This window comes from Struthio camelus, chromosome Z, assembly GCF_040807025.1.
Source record: "Struthio camelus isolate bStrCam1 chromosome Z, bStrCam1.hap1, whole genome shotgun sequence".
Lineage (NCBI taxonomy): Eukaryota > Metazoa > Chordata > Aves > Struthioniformes > Struthionidae > Struthio > Struthio camelus.
The window spans coordinates 77,069,374-77,087,374 of NC_090982.1; the positions used below are offsets into that span (position 1 = coordinate 77,069,374).

Consider the following 18,001-nt stretch of genomic DNA (forward strand, 5'->3'; position numbering starts at 1 on the left):
TTTCAGAGAGAGAACAACTCATTTCCCATGTGCTTATAAGATGCCCTTTTTATTATGGAAACTGCCAATCTTCTGTGATCATTATGAAAAGCCAGAAGTAACTAAAACATCACACATCTACTAGAATATTTGTACAGTTAATCCTTCTTATACTATACAATGTACAAAGTTCTGAAGTGAGAATGACTCATATAAATAATAGAAGGAATGCACTAATTAAGATATACAAAAGAAATGTAAAAGCAGATAAACTTCCAGAGAGGGAGCGATTTCTCACTTCCTGTATTTGAGTTTTGTATCTTTAAGCCCAGTAGCAGGGAACAGAGGAGGGGACGAATGACTCATCATGGTCATATTATGCTGTTAATCCTGAATCTGCGCTCTAGCTCAGTGATGTGACCAAGAGATATTTCACCTATAAATACAGAGGAAGGAAAAGAGTTGATTTTAAAAATCAAAAGGAGGTGCTCAGAAAGATATGACAGCCTTCCTCAGGCTTCAGAGATTGTTCAAAATATCAGAGCTATTTTGTGGCCTGTCCCAATAACCCAGCTTTAAGATTTGCCACATTGCTGTATGAGGACTGACTTGCTAGCCAGGACTTGGCCACGGTTTGAATCAGATTAAAGTAAAAGGCAGACAAAAGTATGTATTTATAGCATCCATACAGGCAAAGCTTTAACTCTGAATGACTGCAGAAGAGTAATGCTTCCATAACAGCAGTCCTAGTGCTTGTCATACACTTACAGGCCACTTTACTTGAATGGTCCTAGCTTGCCAATGATACAGCGCTCTCTTTACAGCTACTCTGCTCTCATAGGTGTTTAACGCTTCACCAATATCTTTCTCCATGAATTTTGTCTACAGTCTCTTTATGCTTGCTTACTGAATAAATTATGGGGTAACATCTGGCTTAGAACTAACCCCTGGGAGATTCTGCAGAGAGGTTGTTCTGCTCTTCGGTATTTCCCCAGCAGCTACTTTTGAAGCTTTTTTTTTTTTTTTTTTTTTTTTTTTTTTTTTTTAAACCAAGGTGTCCTACAACCTGAAGCTGAAAGTTGAAGCCAGCTGCATTGGCACAGCTCTGTTCATTGCAGCCTCATTAAAGATTGAAAGAAAGTTTGTTTGTTGTGACCAATTTCCACAAACCCAAGGTGACCCTCTCCCATGAGATGTCTCCTCTGCGCTCCTGTATGAAGGATCAAGCTTTGCATTTTACTGACCAGCCTCTTCCTTCTGCTCCTGCAGTTGTCCTTAAGCTGCCCGAGTCGCTGGCCATCACCGGTGGCTATGCCCAGCAGTACAGAGCTGTGCAGCTGCACCTGCACTGGGGCTCCCTGACGGGACCTGGCTCAGAGCACACCATCAATAATCACCGCTTTCCCGCAGAGGTAAGGAGCTCCTGCTCCTCCTTGCCGCCCTCCGCAGTGCTGCCCTCGCCTCTCCCAGCGTCTGCACAGAGAAGGTGCTGGTGTCCTGTCCCATGGCACCATTTGCCGCTGGATGAATGTTGTAATTGTTTGGCAAGGATCTCTGCTTCCCCGATCGCCTCTGCAGGGTCAGAGTTTAGTGTAGGAGAGCACCAGCACCTAAAGTAAGAGCTGTGTCTGTGACGTGGCCTGCAGCACAAAGGCAGCCCCTGAGGACGCTCTGCCCATGGGTGGGTTTGGGTAGAGCTGGCCTGAAGCAGGGACAAGGCGAACAGGAAGAGGTTGCCCTGCAGGAGAGGCAGCACACCCCCCCAGCATGCCCTGAGATGTGGTGGACTCTTCCTCAGGCAGCTGAGCCTGTTCCCCCCCGTGCTGCAGCCCGGCCCTGGGCTGATGGAGCAGGAGCCACGGTGGCCCCAGGCTGGGGGAGACAGCCCCCTGGGCAGCCTGCTGCGGAGAGCTGTTTACTCTGAACACAGACCGCTTTCCTACTCTGCCAGGTCCCATCTGGTTTTATCCCTCCTTCTCTAGCACTTGTCCTCAAACCAAACCCAGCTCTGCAGTAAGTTGTCCGTTCCCCCCACCCCCTTCCCCCAGGGCAGGTTTGCTGGCTGTGACCAGGGAAGTTAAGGTGGGGAACTCTTCACGCTTGCTGCCCTGCAGTGGCATGTTTTCTTGGCCCCACCAGCATGTTTGCTCCCTACGATGGGTGCTCGGTGAGGGTGCACGTCTCTCCCAGCCCTTGCTGTGGCAGGTTGGCTGCGCAGAGCCCCATGGCGGTGTGCACCTTCTGGATGTGCCTGTGCTGCATCGGGGCTTGCACCTTTCCCTTCCAGATCCACGTGGTACACTACAACACCAAGTATGACAACTTTGAGGAGGCGATGGTCCACCCAGATGGCCTGGCAGTGCTGGGAGCCTTCCTGCAGGTGAGGCCAATAGCTCAGGCTAGGGCAAGAGGGGTAGGAGCAGGACTGGGCGGGGAGCAAGACTAGGGTGGCAGAGTCAGCCACAGCTCCAGGGACAGGCAAAAGTGCCTGGGGAGAAGGAGACTGAGGGCAGGGTGGCCCTGGTGGGGGGAAGGGGCTGACTGGGGCAGGGTGCCCTGTGTTGGGAGCAATTCCTGCTTGCTGGCACTGCCATTGGCTGCCTGTTCCACTCTGGTCTCTGTGCTCTTCATTTCTGTGGGGGCTCTGCTTTGCAGGTTGGGCCAAGGGAGAATCCATACTATCGGCAAATACTTGAGCATCTGTATACGATCCAGGGAGAAGGTAAGGCACTGTCCCACCTAGTACTTGTCTTGGGGTGCAGCAGCCAGGCAGGGAAACTCAGTGCATGGCAGAGAAGGGCAGCAGCCCACACAGAAGAGAAGCGTTGCAGAGTCTGTGCAGAAACAGCTTTCCAAGGTGCCCTTTGCAGCGCTTGCGCATGCTTTCTCCTGACTCCAGGGCAAATCTGCTGCCCCTGGCTCGACCATATTACAGCCAGGGAGCAGGTTCCCTGGGTAAACGTGGTGCAAAGCTAGGCTTGGGGATGCCCCGGGTCAGATCTGCTCTAGGGATCCCCATGCTCTGGTGCTGTTCCTGTCTGAGGTTTTGTGTTCTGGACAGTGTTGCCCCATAGTGGGACGGTGCTCTTCTGGATAGCCTGGCCTCCCTGCTGGGTTGCACTGCTCTAACTGGTGTTTCTTCTCCCAGGTGAAGAAGTCCTTGTGCCTGGATTCAACATTGCTGGCCTGCTGCCTGCCAACCTGAACCTCTACTTCCACTATAACGGCTCTCTGACCACCCCTGCCTGCTATCAGACAGTGAAGTGGACAATCTTCAACCAGACCGTGCAGCTGTCTCAAGATCAGGTCTGTCCGGGCACCGAGCCTCTCCCCCTGCTCTTGCCCAGCCTTTCCCCGTAGCGTGCAGCACCCTCGCTCCTAAGCCAGGCCCCGGTGGGACTCGCCTTGCTCCCGAGCCATCTCCTGAAGGCAGGGGCTCTGCTCCCGAAGGCAGGGCACCTTCGGCTCTGCTCATGCTGCTTTCCTGCCAGATCTCAGTGCTGGTGACGACCCTGAGGGGGGACGACGACAGCCCTCTGCAGAACAACTTCCGGCGGTTGCAGGAGCTGCATGGGCGACACGTGCTGGCGAGTTTCCAGACTGCCCTCACGTCGGTGAAGCAGCTGCCTCCTGGTAAGGAGAGTGCGAACGTGCTCAGGTCATACTCCGCGGTGAGGTGCGGGAGGGACAGGCTGAGGAGTCGGAGTCAAGGTTTTGCTTCTCTCGTGGGGATGCAGTGTTGGCATGGGTTACCCTGCCCGGCAGAAGACTTACAGCAGCACTGGCCTCAGGGTCCCATCCTCCCCCATTTTGCACACTTGTCTTGTCCTGCATGGGGAAGATCAGTTTCTAGGAGTGATTTTTGTCCTCGGTCATGCAGAAGCAATAGTAACACAGGCTGAAGGATGTATGGGGCAGGCTTAAAGGCAAACAGCAAACTCGTAGCAACTCAGGTGCTTGGGAACGTCATCCTCAAATCTAGTAGCTAAATTTAGTTCGGCGTTCACCTTGCGCTCAGTTCGTCCGCGAAGGCCTTTCTTGTGTTGGTGGTTTCCAACTATGTGTTTGTGGCTCTGCAGAAATTCCTGTCAGTCCTCAGGTGCGACTATCACTTTGCATCACTGAATTCTTGCCTGTTTCTATACTTTGAGATCACTTGGGCTTTTCTGTCCAACATCCTGTTCCTTTCCTGTTCTGATGGCATTTCCTCCTTAATATCATTATTCCCACACCTTGTGTAGGGTGACTAATAAAAATAGTACACAAGATTGGTCCCAGGCCTTCGGGAAAAACCTCAAGTAACCGCATGCTGGCATGCCACTTCCCCTCTCCGTTCCAGCTCCCCGTAGCCAGCTCACTGCTGGCCGTATGCTTTTAATCACCGTGTTCTTCAGCCTCCCGAGCACTTTCCCATGTGGCACTGCATCAAATGCTTCACTGAAGTCTGGAGAGATAAAATCTACTGCATTTCCTTTGTCTAGAATATCAGTTATCAAAGAAGGATATCGGGTTAGGCTGGCATGCTCTATCTTTGGTAAACCTGCTAGACATTTTATCACATTTTCCATTTACCTCCAAGCCTTTTGTGACTTTCTTGCAGAAGCTGTTCTAAGGCCTTTAGTTGCTGAAGCTTAGATGAGGGGGTGGAGTTGTCCAGCTCAGCTTTTTCTTTTCTTATTTGCTATTTAAATCAAACAACCCCAACTTTAACGAACCCGTGAAGGCCTTGTTCCTGGATTTGCAGTTCTGAGTGCCAGGACGCTGTCCCAGTAGTCCTGGATGTGATTACCTTGCCCCCTGCCTTGTGTGCATTGGGTTGTTCAAGTTTTGTTCCCACTTCTGCTCTGATAATTAGCCATCATATGCCTTTGCCCCATGCACTGGACTTATTGAATGCTGAGATCAAGTGCTTATTCAGCTTTGGGGTCATGTCTCACTTAGCTTTCATCTATACCTCCTGTGCCCGCGCTTGTTGATCTTTCCCGAGTCGCCAGCAGTTCAGGAAAGCAGCACTGGCCCAGGCTGCTGGGTGAAGGAGGCAAGTTCGGCTGAGCTGCTGGGTCCTGCTGGATATTGCCCACAGATAGATAGTGCCACTCCGTGCACGATACAGATGTGTACAGATGATAATGCAACCCTTTTAAAGGCAATGGTATAGTGGTAGGTAAATACTTGCCTGGCACGGCCCCCACCCAGTATTTAGGGCCCAGACACAGTCCCTGCCTCGATGCTGGCCGCTGAGCCGTCCCTACGCGGGATGCCCTGCCGGAAACAGCCAGGGCCGTGGGGACGCGGAGGTGGCTGCACTGCCTCCCACCAGCCTGGTGTGGGCTGCCCACTCTCTCTCGGGGGCAGAGGCTGGCGGGAGCCTGTCTGCACCTCCCCAAGCCGGCAGTGAAGAGGTGAGCCTGTGTTTCATCCCACTGTTTACCCACAGGCAGCGGAGGCTCTCCAGGGAGGCCGCCCCTCGGGGGTGCTGCGGGGGCAAAGCCCAGCCTGGCCCCACGAGCAGGTACCGCTGTGCTGGTGGTGGGCCTGCCGTTTCTGCGGGGAGCGTGGGGTTTCTTGCCCTGCTCCTGGCTCGGGGAGCTGACTCGCCTGGCCGGGCTCTTGCCTGGGTTGCGCGTCCGCGGGCCACTGCAGTGCTGCTCTGCCCGCTCAGCTCTGCGGCCGGCTGCTTTCCAGGCACGGAGCAGCAGAGGGCAGAGTGGTGGGGGAGATGGCTTTTGGCTGGGCTCAGTGAGTCTTCCATGTTAGGTGGTGGTTCAGCAATTCTTTTTTTTTCCTTCTCCAATGTTTCTGGCTGCGAGCTGCTCAGGGTGCAAAGGGCAGCCCTCCCTCGACTGCTCAAAGAGGGTGGGGGATTTTGCAGACCACCTTGCTTTGCCTGTGCTACCCCCTTAGCTCTGCAGACTTGACACGCCCCCTCGACCCAACACCTTGGGAAACCTCTTGACCATGCCGTATCTCTTTCAGGTGGTGACAGCTCATCAGAGGCAGGTAGGTGAGAGCCCTGGGGCTGCTGGCCCAAAGGAGGGAGGTGGGTAACGCAACATTGGGGTGGTACCTGCCTGGGAAAGGGGTGGCCCGGCAGCTGTGCACTGAGCTGGGAGGGTGCTGAGCTGTCCTGGGCCTCTGTAGCATCTGTGCAGTGGGGGGGGGTCTCACAGTTGTCCTCTCACATCTGTGTTTAGGTGCAGAAAAACACACGAGTTCCTTTCAGGCAGGTAAGCACGCTCAGCTGAGGCTGCTGGCTTCGGGTCGTCTTTGCCTTCTGTCCATGGGCTCCTGGCCTTTCCCAGCCTTGCCCCATCTCCCTTGGCCCATAGCTGCAGGGGACCATCCCCATTGTAACGTGCCTGTGCTCGGCTCACTTGCAGGGGATGTGCTGGCTGTGCTCTTCGGGGTGCTCTTTGCTGTCACCGCGCTGGCCTTCCTGCTCTACATCCACAAACACCGCAACCAGAATGCACGGTGAGTGATGGGATGTGCAGGGAGCTGCAGACTAGGAGGAGGGGGGCTGCATGGATCGTGGCTGGGGACAGGGGACTGTGAGGTGCCAGGGACACATCTGAGGCAGCAGTCCCTGCTTGAGTGATGGAAATGTGTGCCCATGTATGCATGTGTACGTGAAGGGGGGGGAGGTTAAGGGTTGTCTCTAGGACAACGAGTGCTAGTCTCATGGGAAAGGGGTTAGTAGGGCTTTTTTAGTGTTGCCTCTTCAGGCCCCCCTCCCTGTCTGCTCTAACACGCCTCTGCTTTTCCTCCCCCCCCAGGCTGGACTCGCCGACCAAATCCAAGGTCATCTACACGGCAGCCACCACAGATGAGAACGCAGTGTGAGCCCTGTGCCACGGCAGCGGTCCTGGCACTGCTGGCTCAGCCTGCCACCCCACAACCCATCACTCCTGCCCTGGCTGATGGGAGGGCTGTCACTCCAGCATCCCTCTGCTGCATGGGCTGCCACACAGAGAAAGTTCACCTGGGGCAGCATCTGCCCTCAGCAGCTATTTTTGTTATAAAAAGATAAAAACATATTTAAAAAAAAAAAAAAAAGCAGAAAGCCTGCTGTGGTGCCAGCCCTGCCTCTGCTCTTCTGGTGCTGGGCTGCGGGAGAGGAAAGGGTGCCAGAGTAGCCAGCCCCATGGCGTAGGGATGCCGGGACTCTTTCCAGACAAGCAGAGAAAGCATCAGCCTCTATGCCCCAGGCAAAGCTCCAGAGCAAGCAGTGCTGGGCTCCTAGCACAGCCTGGCCCTGCCCTTCATCGCTCTGGGACTTCTTCCTCCTCTTATTTGTGTAAAGCGCTGGAAAAATACAACCAGGAGTTGGTATGGCCAAAGAAATGCAGAACTGAAGAGGGCAGACCCATTGCTTCCTCCCTAGCCAGCCCCTGCCCTCCTGCCCCCACCCAGTTCCCCTCTGGGTATGCTATAGGCTCTTGTAGCACTTTCCTCAAATCACCTATGCCCTCTTCTTGCTTACCACCCCTGAAGCCTCTTGTTCAGTCAGAGCCAAGCCCTGGACCGCTCCCTACTGCTCCGCAGCCAAGAGAAACGTGCTGGGCTTAGGAGAGGGAAGGAACCTGCTGCTCACCACCTCTGAGCAGCCTCCACCCTGAGGGTAGCCACTGCCCCCTGCGAGGGTGCTGCTGGGAGAAGGGCTAAGGGGAGGAAATGCTGGGGCCTAGCCCACGTTAGGAGGGACAGAGCAGGAGCAAGGCTTCAAGGCAGTTGTGGGAGTGCCATAGGGGCAGAATGGGCCCAGGATCCTCAAAGCTGCCTTCCAGAAAAGACAAAAACAAAGCTCTCCTAGTTCCTTGACATCATTTGGAGGGACAAAAGGATATCATGAAGCTAAAGTCACCCTTGGGGTGGGGGGAGAGGGAAAAGGTCCACATGACCTCTGTCACCTGCTTGGATGCCTAGCAGGTAGTACCCTGCATTGGCAGGCAGGAGAGCTGGGCTATCCCTGACTCTGCAGGCAAATCCCCAGCTGCAGCCATGCTGCATTCGATCCCTCACAGTCACACGTGTGGGAGCTGCTGCCATTGCTGTAGGGTGCTTGCACCCTGCCCACAGAGGCACGGCTGCCAGCCATGCACAACCCCACTCACATCCAATACTTCTCTTTATTGGTATAAAAGCCCAGTGTGGACAAAATCGCATTCTCAGCCCTGAGCCCGATGGTAATTTCTACCTCCCGGTCCTGTAGCGCATCCTCAGGGCTGATGCCCTGCTGAAAAGTCCCTCTCCAACCCTGGGAGAGGGAAATGATCCACTGGAATGGTCCCCTGAATGTCACACCCACCCCTCCCAAGCTTTGCTGGCACCAGGGGTGGGGTGACTTGTCATCCTGAGCCCCCAGCCACTATCCAGCCAGGCCCATGTCTGCCAGGCACTGCACCCTCCTCCCACCCTGGGTAGCTCCAACCCCCTTTTCCCCGCCCCATGCCAGCTGCCAATGGTGCCCTGCACCTTACCACCGCTCCACCAGCCTCCCCTACCCGCACTGGGGTGCCAACTCACTGCAGCTGCCACAGTTCAGCACCAGGGCAAAGCCTCGCAGTGCAGCAAGCCTGGGTGAAGAGGTGGAGAAAGTAGCACCACAGCGTTTGGCCCCAGCCCAGAGCGTGACAATGCCCTGCAAGGCTGCTTCCTCCACCCCAGGGGAGGAGGAAGAGGAGGAGCGATGTCTCCCTCCAGCACAGGGGACAGCATATCTTCCATATCTTCTGTGGTGGGGGAAGAAGCAATGTGTTTCTTCAGGCTTGGGCCTCAGGCAGTCCAAGGTAACATCCTTCCCAAGCAGGCTAACTCAGCCTTCAGTTGCAGCATGGCAGGGCCAGCAAAGCCGAGTCCCCCAAGCAGGGCTGTTCTGCGGGGGCTCCCAAAGGGGCAGAGGAGCGAGCCAGCCCCAGCGACGACAATCTGCTGGCTGCTGCAGCAGGACCGGAGCACCTGCCCCGCAGGGCCTGGCCGGTGTCCTCCATTCCAGGAGAAAATATATTGCAGAGAAGGTGACGGCCGCTCTAGCCGACAGAACGGAGGGGAGGGCAGGGGGCAGCTGGGGACAGGAACATCCCACAGGGCCTCAGGATCCTGGCTGTGGGCTGGCTCCACTCTGTGAACCTACAGGAACAAAGAGACGGGGGTCAGATTTCAGCAAACTTCTTGCCCCATCCATTTCCTACAGCAGAGGCAACAATCCAGCTAAGGCCCCAAACCACAGAGTTTCCTAACCTGTCTGTGGTAGCGAAGGAGATCACATCCTTGCTTCAGCCTCTGATTGAGACAACCCCCGACCCTCAGCACTGTCCCAGCTCCTCACAGGTAGCCCAGAAGGGACCAGCCCAGCCAGCTACTGAGTCCCCCTGTAATGGAGCAGGACTTACAGAGCAGGAAGCGACGCACGTTCTGGGCAGAGCCCCCTGACAGCAGGTAGGCCCAGGTGGCAGCGACAGCCATCAGCAGGTAGGAGGGCACCAGGCTGCCCACGTACAGGGGGTTGCAAAACGTCTGGGGAAGAGAAGCAGGAGAGGGAAAGGGTAAGCGGGCAGGAAAGGGATCTCTCAAGCCCTTGCTGCTGGACACAGCCATCATGTCCTGCTCCTCTCTCTTCCCCCGGGACAGCAGCTCTGGTGAGGGGCTGGGATGGGACAGGCACACGTGGCAGCATCACAGCCCATGGCCTTGCTGAGCTGGCAGAGTACCGGGGCAGGAGAAACCAGCTCCAGCCGTTTGCCTTTGTCAAGGGCCCATCCCATGTGGGGCTGCTTCCAAGTCCCCAAACATCAACAGCTTTGTTGCTGTCGAAGGCTCTTCCTTCCTCTCTGGGCAGGGGGACTATCACATACCAAAGCCATTCCTGAACACAGGCCCCTAGCACACGGCTCCGCTCCCTGCTACTCACCGATCCCGAAACAGCAAGGTGCATGACAACAACAGCCATGATCTCCCACCAGCGCCGGTTCTCACAGCCATGGAAAAAGAGGATCCCCCAGAAGGTGTGAAGGAAAATCAGCACCATGGTCATAAAGGCTGCAGGGAGCAGCACAGAGGGGAGTCACAGGAGAGTCACCCACCCCATCCTGTGGACTTAGGCTGGTGGAGAGGAGTCAGGCCAGGGAAGACGAGTGGTGGCACTACTGGGCTGAACTAGTAAGCACATGGGCACACCTTGAGTGTGGGAGGGATGGGGGACAGGCGCAGGGAGGGTAGCAGGCCACAGAGAGAAGGGTTTTGCACAGAACGCTCTTGCAGGTGGGGGGCTAAGAAAGGTATGGGGAGTAGCAGCAAAATGTAGCACGAAGGGGAGAGGACTGGGGGCTAAGGCTGTCATTCATGGGGCTGCACATCTCCGTGATGAGGCACAGTGGAGGGGCAGAGATGTGGGAGAAGGGTCGGGCTTGTCACTCACCCGAGGTCAAGAAGTAAAGCTGTGAGTCCCCATGGATCCCCACGGTGCCAGGCCCTAACGCGTCTGCCAGGAGATTGATCATGGAGAAGGCACCGCTCATGAGCCCAAAGCCCACGCCAGCCACTGCCAGGACAAAGACACTGTAAGGCCCTGAGCCCACAGCTCCAGCAGCCTCCCAGGGCCACCTACACCCAGGCACCGCCTAATCCCGCAAGAGACCCAGCCTGCTTTGGTGTGAGAAACCTCCCTTTCCTCTTGGCAAGAGGCCCAGCACCTCCCTATGGCCCAGGTTCACCCTGTGGGGCCACCTCTGGCTCTGCATTTGGGGTGCCCTGCTCTGCCCGCCACTCACCGTATGCCATTTGCTGGATGGAAATCGGGGAGCAGCCATCTTCGCTGAGGGCCACGAGACCTTCAATAGCCTTCCTACAGAGAGGAGAGCACGTTGGAGCACAGCACAGCACGGCACGGCACGGCACGGCTGCAGCACCAAGGACGAACTGGGCAGCAAGCCAGGATTTCATCCTGCATCAACCCGCCCTCTTTGTAATCTCACAAAAGGAAGGGTGCAGCTGTGACACAATTGGGTCTCTGACAGACACCTGACTTTATGCTGAAAGATACTGCGATTGACTGATTGATTGATTGACTGGCACTTTGCATATCACTAGACCACAGCAATAAACATTTATGACTTGGCTGACAAACTCCAGCAAGGAGCGCTGACTGAGGGCATCAGGATCAGTGCTCTTGCGTGTTCCCATTACTGAATTGGCAGCAACTGCAAAAACCACCATGGAGAGTATCTGTGGGACCTCCCTAATTGCCTGACAAACCATGCACACAAAAGACATACATTAGTGAAGCCAAATACAAACATTTTCCACATAGGAAGATGGATGCAAGCCAACCCTATAGACTAAGTGTAGGGGAAAACAGAATGCTGTGGGCCCAACGGGCAGCATCCTTGCACGAGGCTGCAGAAAACAGTACTGCTGCCGACATAGGAAGCATACACCCGTGAGACTGCACCGGGTCTTTGCATCCGTATTTTTAAAAGAGGTTGAAAAAACAGGGAGGGTGCAGAGAAGAGCTCAAAGAGCTAGAAAAATTGCTTTGGGGGAGAGACTCAGGAGCCTGGCCTGACAAATTTCATCAGCTTTGGGCTCTGGTGGGTAAGGAGAAATACAGAAAGCCTCTTCAGCCTGGAGGAGGAAAGCAGCACTAGAAGTTGCTGGGCTTCTGCAGAACAAAACGCAATGGTTTATGTTACAGAGGGTAATCTACGGATCTCTGCTACCCTCTGCCTTCCTGGCTCCAGCAATGCCTTGCTGTAGGGAGTGGTGTGAGCTCACATACCAACCACTGGCTGAACAACTGGCACTGCTTCCACACACGCCCCTACCCAAGTCCGGACCTTTCCCAAGCCCCTCGTTCCCAAGCTATCACCCTTTCCCTGCCTTTCTCTTGCTCCCAGCCCTTCCTGCATGCGTACTCCCTGCACCACGCTATGCTTGGGGAATAGGTGTGTGCAGCCAGCTGGCAAGGCAGGGACTGCTGGGATCCCAGCATTGCCTCCTTTTGGCCATCCGTGCTGCCCAGTGCGCAGGCTGCCTTGGGCCGTCCAAAAGCCCACGCGACTGGCAGCGCATGCTCAGCCCGGCAGGTGGCAGGGATCCCTGCGCTCCCGCCTGGCAGCGCCCAGGAAGCCAGAGATTTTCTGAGGTTGGGCTTAGACTTTGCCCTGGACTGGCCAGGATGCCAAGCACGAGGCAGAGGCAGTTACCGACGGTGATGCGCCATCCCAGCAACAACGTCCCAGCACCGCCAGACTGACTGTCCAAGCCCCTGGCGCACTCCCTTGCTGCAGAAGGCAGGTTGAGGTCACACTAGAGGCTCCTCGCTGCGGGGCTGAGCCCAGGTGTGGACCGTGCCATGGGGCACGGAGGATGCAGGATCAGAAGTCAGGACTTGCTTTGGAGAGATGCTGTGCTCCAGCACACCTCACTGGCAGTCCTGCTCCCTCCCCTCAGGGGGATTCACTGCCTGCCAGCACCATCTCAGGGCTCTTTATCTCAGCCCCGGAGCGGGGCACAGAGCAGCTGGCAGGGTTGCCCCGGCCCAGGGTACGCACCCTGTAGGAGACAGCTAGGCCCCGAGGGCTGGCCTTCCCGTCACAGAAAGGTAGGGCAGAGCCAGGAGGCTCTGGGAAGACTCTAGGCGGTCTAACACCCAAGTGCAGGTCGCTGGAACAGCTCCTGCCGGCCTTGACACCTGCAAAGCAGCTTTGCTACTTAAGGGAGGGGCAAAGCGATTCCTAGCAGAACAGCTCATATCTCTGGGCCTGATGGGGCAGAAACTCCCAAGAAAATCCAGGTCGAAGGCACCTCTCCCTGCGCCAAGGACTCAGGGCATCGCAAGAATGGTCCCCCAATGGCGGGACCTGCTCTGACTCCTGGCCACACAGGGCTGATCCTGACCAGGAGGCCTGGCCTCTGACCTGATGGCAGGGGACCGTCCCTGAGCCCCGCTAGAACATCCAAGATTAATGTTTCTCAGTCAGGCTCAGGACCGACAAACCACTCTGGCCATGTTATCACCACCCCTCAGGAGGGGAGTCATCAAAGCATCCTGAACCTGACACCCAAATCTGAAGATGACAGAGAGCTGTAGGCACTGCTGTGGATCTCTCCCCCACAGACAACACTATTACACAACTCCTTGCCATTTCCCTAGGCCTGAGCCATTTAGCTTTGAGGATAACACGAGGCCTAACACTGGCTCACAAACAATGTGACACTGTACCAGCCAAGACAGGCGCCTCGGATGAGGCAGAGCCCTGAAATCACCTTCAGGCTGTTCCTGCTGAAACAAAGAAAAAGAAATCCCTAAGAAAGGAACAAAACTTGCTGGAACACGGGGGTAGATCCATAACCCTTCTCCTTCATCCACACAGCAAAGCGGGAGGTTTTCTGTCTGGCATCCCACAGGCATTTGTCCAAGCTATGGGAGCACTCCTGAATCTAGCCAAAACAGCCTGCTGGGAAGGCAGGACAGAGCTGATGTTACACATCCTGTAACAGCGTAAAATCACAGCCTACCTGTCCTGAATTAAGAGAAACCAGCCAGCTCAGGCATCAATCCTCCAGACCTTAGAGATGTTCTTCCCCACCACCAGAGCTAGACTCGATGTTCATGTACTGACCTAGCTGTGACACAGAGATTTTAACTGTACGAGTCTTTGCCTCCTAAAAAACGTTGATCGAGATCCTGAGCAGAGTGCAGGCACAGGATGCAGAGAGAAAGGGCAGGGGAAGGGCAATACCAGTCCATCCCCAGATTCTGGGACCAGCCCAGGGCTCACTGAGGCCCACGGGAAATTTAAGCTGCCTCTCAGGGTATTGCCACCAGGCTCCAAAGAACATCTCAGCAGATAGGAAGCGCTGACATCCTCTGGCTATGCCACAGCGAGATGGCAAAGCCTACAACCAGCTGGGTCACCGAAAAGCCTCCTCCTCATGCCAGGCTAATGCCATGTCCCTTACCTGAGGAGTTTGTAGTAGAGAAAACGGAAGGCCTCCTGCAGCAGCACAGAAAACATCACCCCAAATATCAAGAGCCCCTTCTGCAATGGTTCATCATTGGGGTCACTGGCTTTAACAGCAATAAACCAGATCAGGGAGGAGAGCAGCAGCGAGACCAGCCAGAAAAAAGCCCTGAAAAAAGAGACAGAGAGACTGCTAAACAGAGAGCACTTGTGCTGGGCTCAAAGAGATAATTCCTGCCTCGGGCAAAAGATCTCCTTCTGCACTCAAGCAGCACACACAGTGCCTGGTGCTGGGGAGACAGGTCTGCACATCCACAGATGGATCAGCTGGCATGCATCTGTGGAGATCCCTGGCTTCGCACCAGGCGAGGAGGTGTCTGGGCTGGGGATAACCACTGTCCTGCACCAAGAGGCTCCTCTCAGGGCCAATACATACTTTCTGCTGTGGGCCTAGACTGAGTAGAGAACACACTCCTTGCCTGCTCAAGACAAAGGCTGCTAGAAAGCAGCAAGCGCCTTTCTCCTCAAGGCTAGGTTCACACTTGAAGGGGACCAGCCCTGCGGTGTAAGGCATGTTTTACACCTGCATCAAAGAGGTGCATGAAAAATTCCCAAGAGTAGTGCTTTGCGGAAAGGCCCCAGGGGCCGGGCAGGTTGTACCTCGGCCCGGACAAGGACTTTGGCTGAGAGCCTGCTCCTTGCCTGCCCTGACGCGGTTGTCTTGCCTTTGCAGCTCTCGGCTGTAACACTGCCAGGATGTGCAGACGTGCTGAGCTGGTTCCCTGCCGCCCTCTGTCCTCCCAGGGACTGCCCTGTGGCCAGGCACAGGCACAAAGGACACTGTTCCCTCCCACCATGACCGCGCTTGGCCGCACAGGCCCCAAGGAAGCAGAGGCACGCAGAGGCACAAGGCAGGGGAGAGGTCTGTTGGCATCCCACCACCTTCCTGAAGGATCTGCCTGGGTCACAGGCGAGGCCCTCAGGGGCCATCCGAACCCCAGGAAGGGGCCATGCCTCTCCTGTGCTCATGGCACAGCTGAGTCCCCACGGCAGGGGATGTCCCCACAGCAGGGGATTCCCAGTGCCATTCCCAGCTCAGGAAGACATGTGCCCAGCGGGACACCCCAACCTGAGGGTCTTGCCCCATCTGCCCAGTGTACGCTGACCTCGCGCCCGTCACCGCATCCAGCGGCGGCACCAGCCACATGCCCACTTGGGCTCAGCACCGGGGGGCACAGCCTGCAACACGCCGATGCCCACCTGCAGCCAGCCTGCATGCCACAGCGACTGTGCCAGCACTGGTGCCGTGCCTACGCCACTGCCATGCCGGTACCAGCACCGTCCCCATGCAGTACCGGTACCAGTGCTGCGCTTGTGCCACACCGGCACCAGCGTCCCTCTTGTGTTGGTGCTGATGCTGTCCCCCTGCTACGCCTGTGCCGGTACCAGGCAGCACCTGTGCCCTCTGACTGTTGGCACTGCTGCTGTGGCAGTGTCCCTGCTGCGCCACTACCAACACTAGGCTGACAGTGGTACCAGTGCCTCTGCCATGCCCATACTGGCACCAGCGCTGTACTGGTACTGGTGGCGGTGCCATGCCCATTCTGTCGGTGGCGCTAGGGCTGGGCGTGCAGCCCTCTTGTGCTAGTACCAGTGTCCCTCTTGCGCCTCTGCCAGTACTGGTACCAGCACCAGTGCCATGCCTGTGCCGACTGGGGTGCCGGAGCTGTGCCTGCCCCCTTCCCGTGTTGGTGCTGGTACCGGTACCGGTACCAGCGCTGTGCTGGGGCTGCCAGCACCGGTACCTGTGCGGCACCTATGCCTCTCCTGTGCTGGTACCAGTACTAGCACCAGCGCCCCCCCAGCGCGGGTGCCGGTAGCGGGGCCCCGGCCATGCCAACGCTGGTACCGGACCCACTGCCAGCGCCCCCCCATGCCCAAACTGGTACCAGTGCCAGTACCAGTGCTGCTCCAATGCTATGCCAGTCCCAGGGGCCTTGTCACGCCCTGCCGGTACCAGCACTGGTCCCTGGTGGCCCTGCCGTGCCCGGGCCATCCCGGTGCCGGCGGCCGCGCGGGCCCCGTGCGGAGCGGGACTGACCCGGCGATGAGGATGATGATGCGGAGCGGGTCGCGGGCGATGGTGAAGAGGAAGAGGCCGAGCGCCGGCCCGAAGGCGATGAAGGTGCACCCGAAGAAGACGGCGAGCGTCATGGCGGCACCGCCGCGGCCGCACCGCAACCCACCGGACGGCACCGAGCCGCACCGCCCCGCTCCGCCCGGCCCGGCCCGGCTCGGCCCGCCGCCCTTCCGGGGCCGCCGTGACGTCACCCCGCCGCCGGAAGGGGGCGGGGCCAAGGCGCGGCGGGGGGCGGGGTCGCGGCGGGGGGCGGGGTCGCGGCGGGGGCGGGGTCACGGTGGGGGCGGGGCCACGTGGGGGGCGGGGCCTCCCGGGGTGGGGTGAAGTGGGGGGGGGGGCACACTCAGCGCAACTGGGATGTGGGGCAAAACGGCGGAGCAGCAGACGGGCGCCGGGCCGCCCCGTCCCGCCTGCCGCGATTCCCTCGGGCGGGACTTGATACGTTTGGTTTTCAGTTCGGTTTTCAAGGCGGCTCCAAACCCAAAGCTGCCCCCAAACCGGGGGCCGCGGTGGCAGCAGGCCTCGGGCCTCGCGTGGCGCTCGGGGCCTTCGAAGGGCCCAGCGGGAAGTTTTGGAGAGGGTGCAAAGGGCGGGGGACGACGCGATGGAGGGGGGCGTCGCGAGGAAGGTGCGACGCGGCTCCGGCAGCTTTAATCCGGAGTTGGGGCCCGCCGGCGGCGGCGCCCCGAGGCCCGCGGCGCAGGCTGGACTGGGGCTGTGAACGGTTCAGCCCCCCCCCCCCCCCCTCCTGTCACCAGTGCCCTGAGCGCCGCCGTCCCTTCCCCTCCAGCACGGCCCTGCGACTCAGGGACAACGGGGAAAACCGGGGCAGGAGCACGGTGTGGCCAAGCAGCCTGTGCGAGGGGAGTCCTTTAGCCCTGCGGGAGGCCGGGGATAAGGTCTTCAGAGCCGCGAACCAGAGGTGCTGGGCTTGGGGGGCAGCTGGGGACCGGCAGCACCTGGGCAGGAAAGAGGTGCAGTCTCAGCCTCCTCCTTTCCTGAGCCAGGAGAGGTGCAGCAAATAAAGGAAAGCGGATAACAGGAGCGATCCCTGTCAGGCGCTCGCCGGGGTTACGGCCTGGCTCATCAAGGGGTCAGCGTGACTGATGATTCCTGGCAGCAGGAGGCTGCGCTTTGAGAGGGATATCCGCCTGTTGGTGTGGGAGAACAGGGCTCGAGGCAAATCGTGGAGAGGCCCAAACCGGAGGGCAGAACTAGATCGTGACGCTCGGGTGTCTCCAGGGGAGCCCCGCTTTTTTGGTGTCAGCCAGGAGACGGCGTGCTGCCACTCTTCTCTTTCTTCTGAGGGAAAAAGGAACAAACGCGGAGGAATCTGCCCGAGCCCTTCAGGAACTGATTGCCTATCGTATTAATATCTGCTAGTTTAGATTAGACAGCTGTCCCTGAGGAGGTGTTCAGTAACTGGTAATAGAAAATACAACCAGTGCGCAGGGTAAGCAGCTACCTGCAGACCTGCAGAAGACACTGATAAGCAATAGTGTGTGCACACGTGTGGACGCATACTTGTACATGTGCTTAGACTGCGTGGTTAGCATGAACCATGAGATGGACTCCATGGAGAAGTCAACATGGCTTCCCGAGTGCCAGGCAGGTAACGTGCCAGTTATGGTAGGGGTCATACTAGCGACATATTGCTATCAATGTGCACCTGATTGAAGGATGGTCAGTTTGGACTTTTGAGTTTCCTCCCCTAAGGCTGTGCGTCACTCACATCCCAAGGAAGAGCTGGAGATGTGGGAACGCAGCCCAGACCATGTGCGTTATCACTCCCAGCCCTCCAAAGCCAAGGAGGGTGTCCTTACAACTCCACTACCTGCCCCATAGCGAGGCCCAGAGCCTCTGTGCACGAATAAGGAAGGGAACCCCCCCCCACACACACACACACATCTCCTAGTGT

At 57.3% G+C, this 18,001-nt stretch overlaps 2 protein-coding genes across 6 annotated transcripts in view; one reads left to right on the forward strand and one right to left on the reverse strand.

The window, feature by feature from the left end:
* Positions 1-7,562, forward strand: part of LOC138064773 (carbonic anhydrase 9-like) — a 37,236-nt gene extending 29,674 nt beyond the window's left edge. Inside the window, exons 4-13 of one of the 4 annotated variants that reach the window (XM_068928697.1) lie at positions 1,249-1,391; positions 2,267-2,359; positions 2,635-2,701; positions 3,128-3,285; positions 3,471-3,612; positions 5,417-5,491; positions 5,956-5,979; positions 6,174-6,206; positions 6,360-6,453; positions 6,756-7,560. In XM_068928697.1, the coding sequence (XP_068784798.1) occupies positions 1,249-1,391; positions 2,267-2,359; positions 2,635-2,701; positions 3,128-3,285; positions 3,471-3,612; positions 5,417-5,491; positions 5,956-5,979; positions 6,174-6,206; positions 6,360-6,453; positions 6,756-6,822 (896 nt within the window). In that variant the 3' untranslated portion in view covers positions 6,823-7,560. Of the gene's footprint in view, positions 1-1,248; positions 1,392-2,266; positions 2,360-2,634; positions 2,702-3,127; positions 3,286-3,470; positions 3,613-5,416; positions 5,492-5,955; positions 5,980-6,173; positions 6,207-6,359; positions 6,454-6,755 lie in introns of all 4 variants that reach the window. The other 3 variants (XM_068928696.1, XM_068928700.1, XM_068928698.1) reach the window with 3 other exon arrangements.
* A 527-nt stretch (positions 7,563-8,089) lies between these two features.
* On the reverse strand, positions 8,090-16,287 carry LOC104147809 (gamma-secretase subunit Aph-1b). 2 transcript variants are annotated; one of them, XM_068928030.1, is made up of 7 exons: positions 16,045-16,287; positions 13,942-14,112; positions 10,749-10,822; positions 10,397-10,519; positions 9,890-10,017; positions 9,372-9,495; positions 8,090-9,108 (listed from the first exon to the last, which is right to left on the reverse strand). In XM_068928030.1, the coding sequence occupies exons 1-7, from the start codon at positions 16,155-16,157 to the stop codon at positions 9,071-9,073; spliced, it is 771 nt and encodes a 256-aa protein (XP_068784131.1). In that variant the 5' UTR covers positions 16,158-16,287; the 3' UTR covers positions 8,090-9,070. The 2 variants fall into 2 exon arrangements, with proteins under 2 accessions (XP_068784131.1, XP_009678979.2); XM_009680684.2 differs by having other exon boundaries at positions 15,905-16,238.
* Positions 16,288-18,001: the final 1,714 nt, after the last annotated feature.

Excerpts from the sequence above, each read along its gene's own strand:
- LOC104147809 (XM_068928030.1), bottom strand. The coding sequence starts at position 16,157 with ATGACGCTCGCCGTCTTCTTCGGGTGCACCTTCATCGCCTTCGGGCCG. Across the intron at positions 10,520-10,748 it reads CATCCAGCAAATGGCATACG|TGGCTGGCGTGGGCTTTGGG; the intron begins GTGAGTGGCGGG and ends TTGTCCTGGCAG. Across the intron at positions 9,109-9,371 it reads CGTGCGTCGCTTCCTGCTCT|GTTCACAGAGTGGAGCCAGC; the intron begins GTAAGTCCTGCT and ends TTGTTCCTGTAG.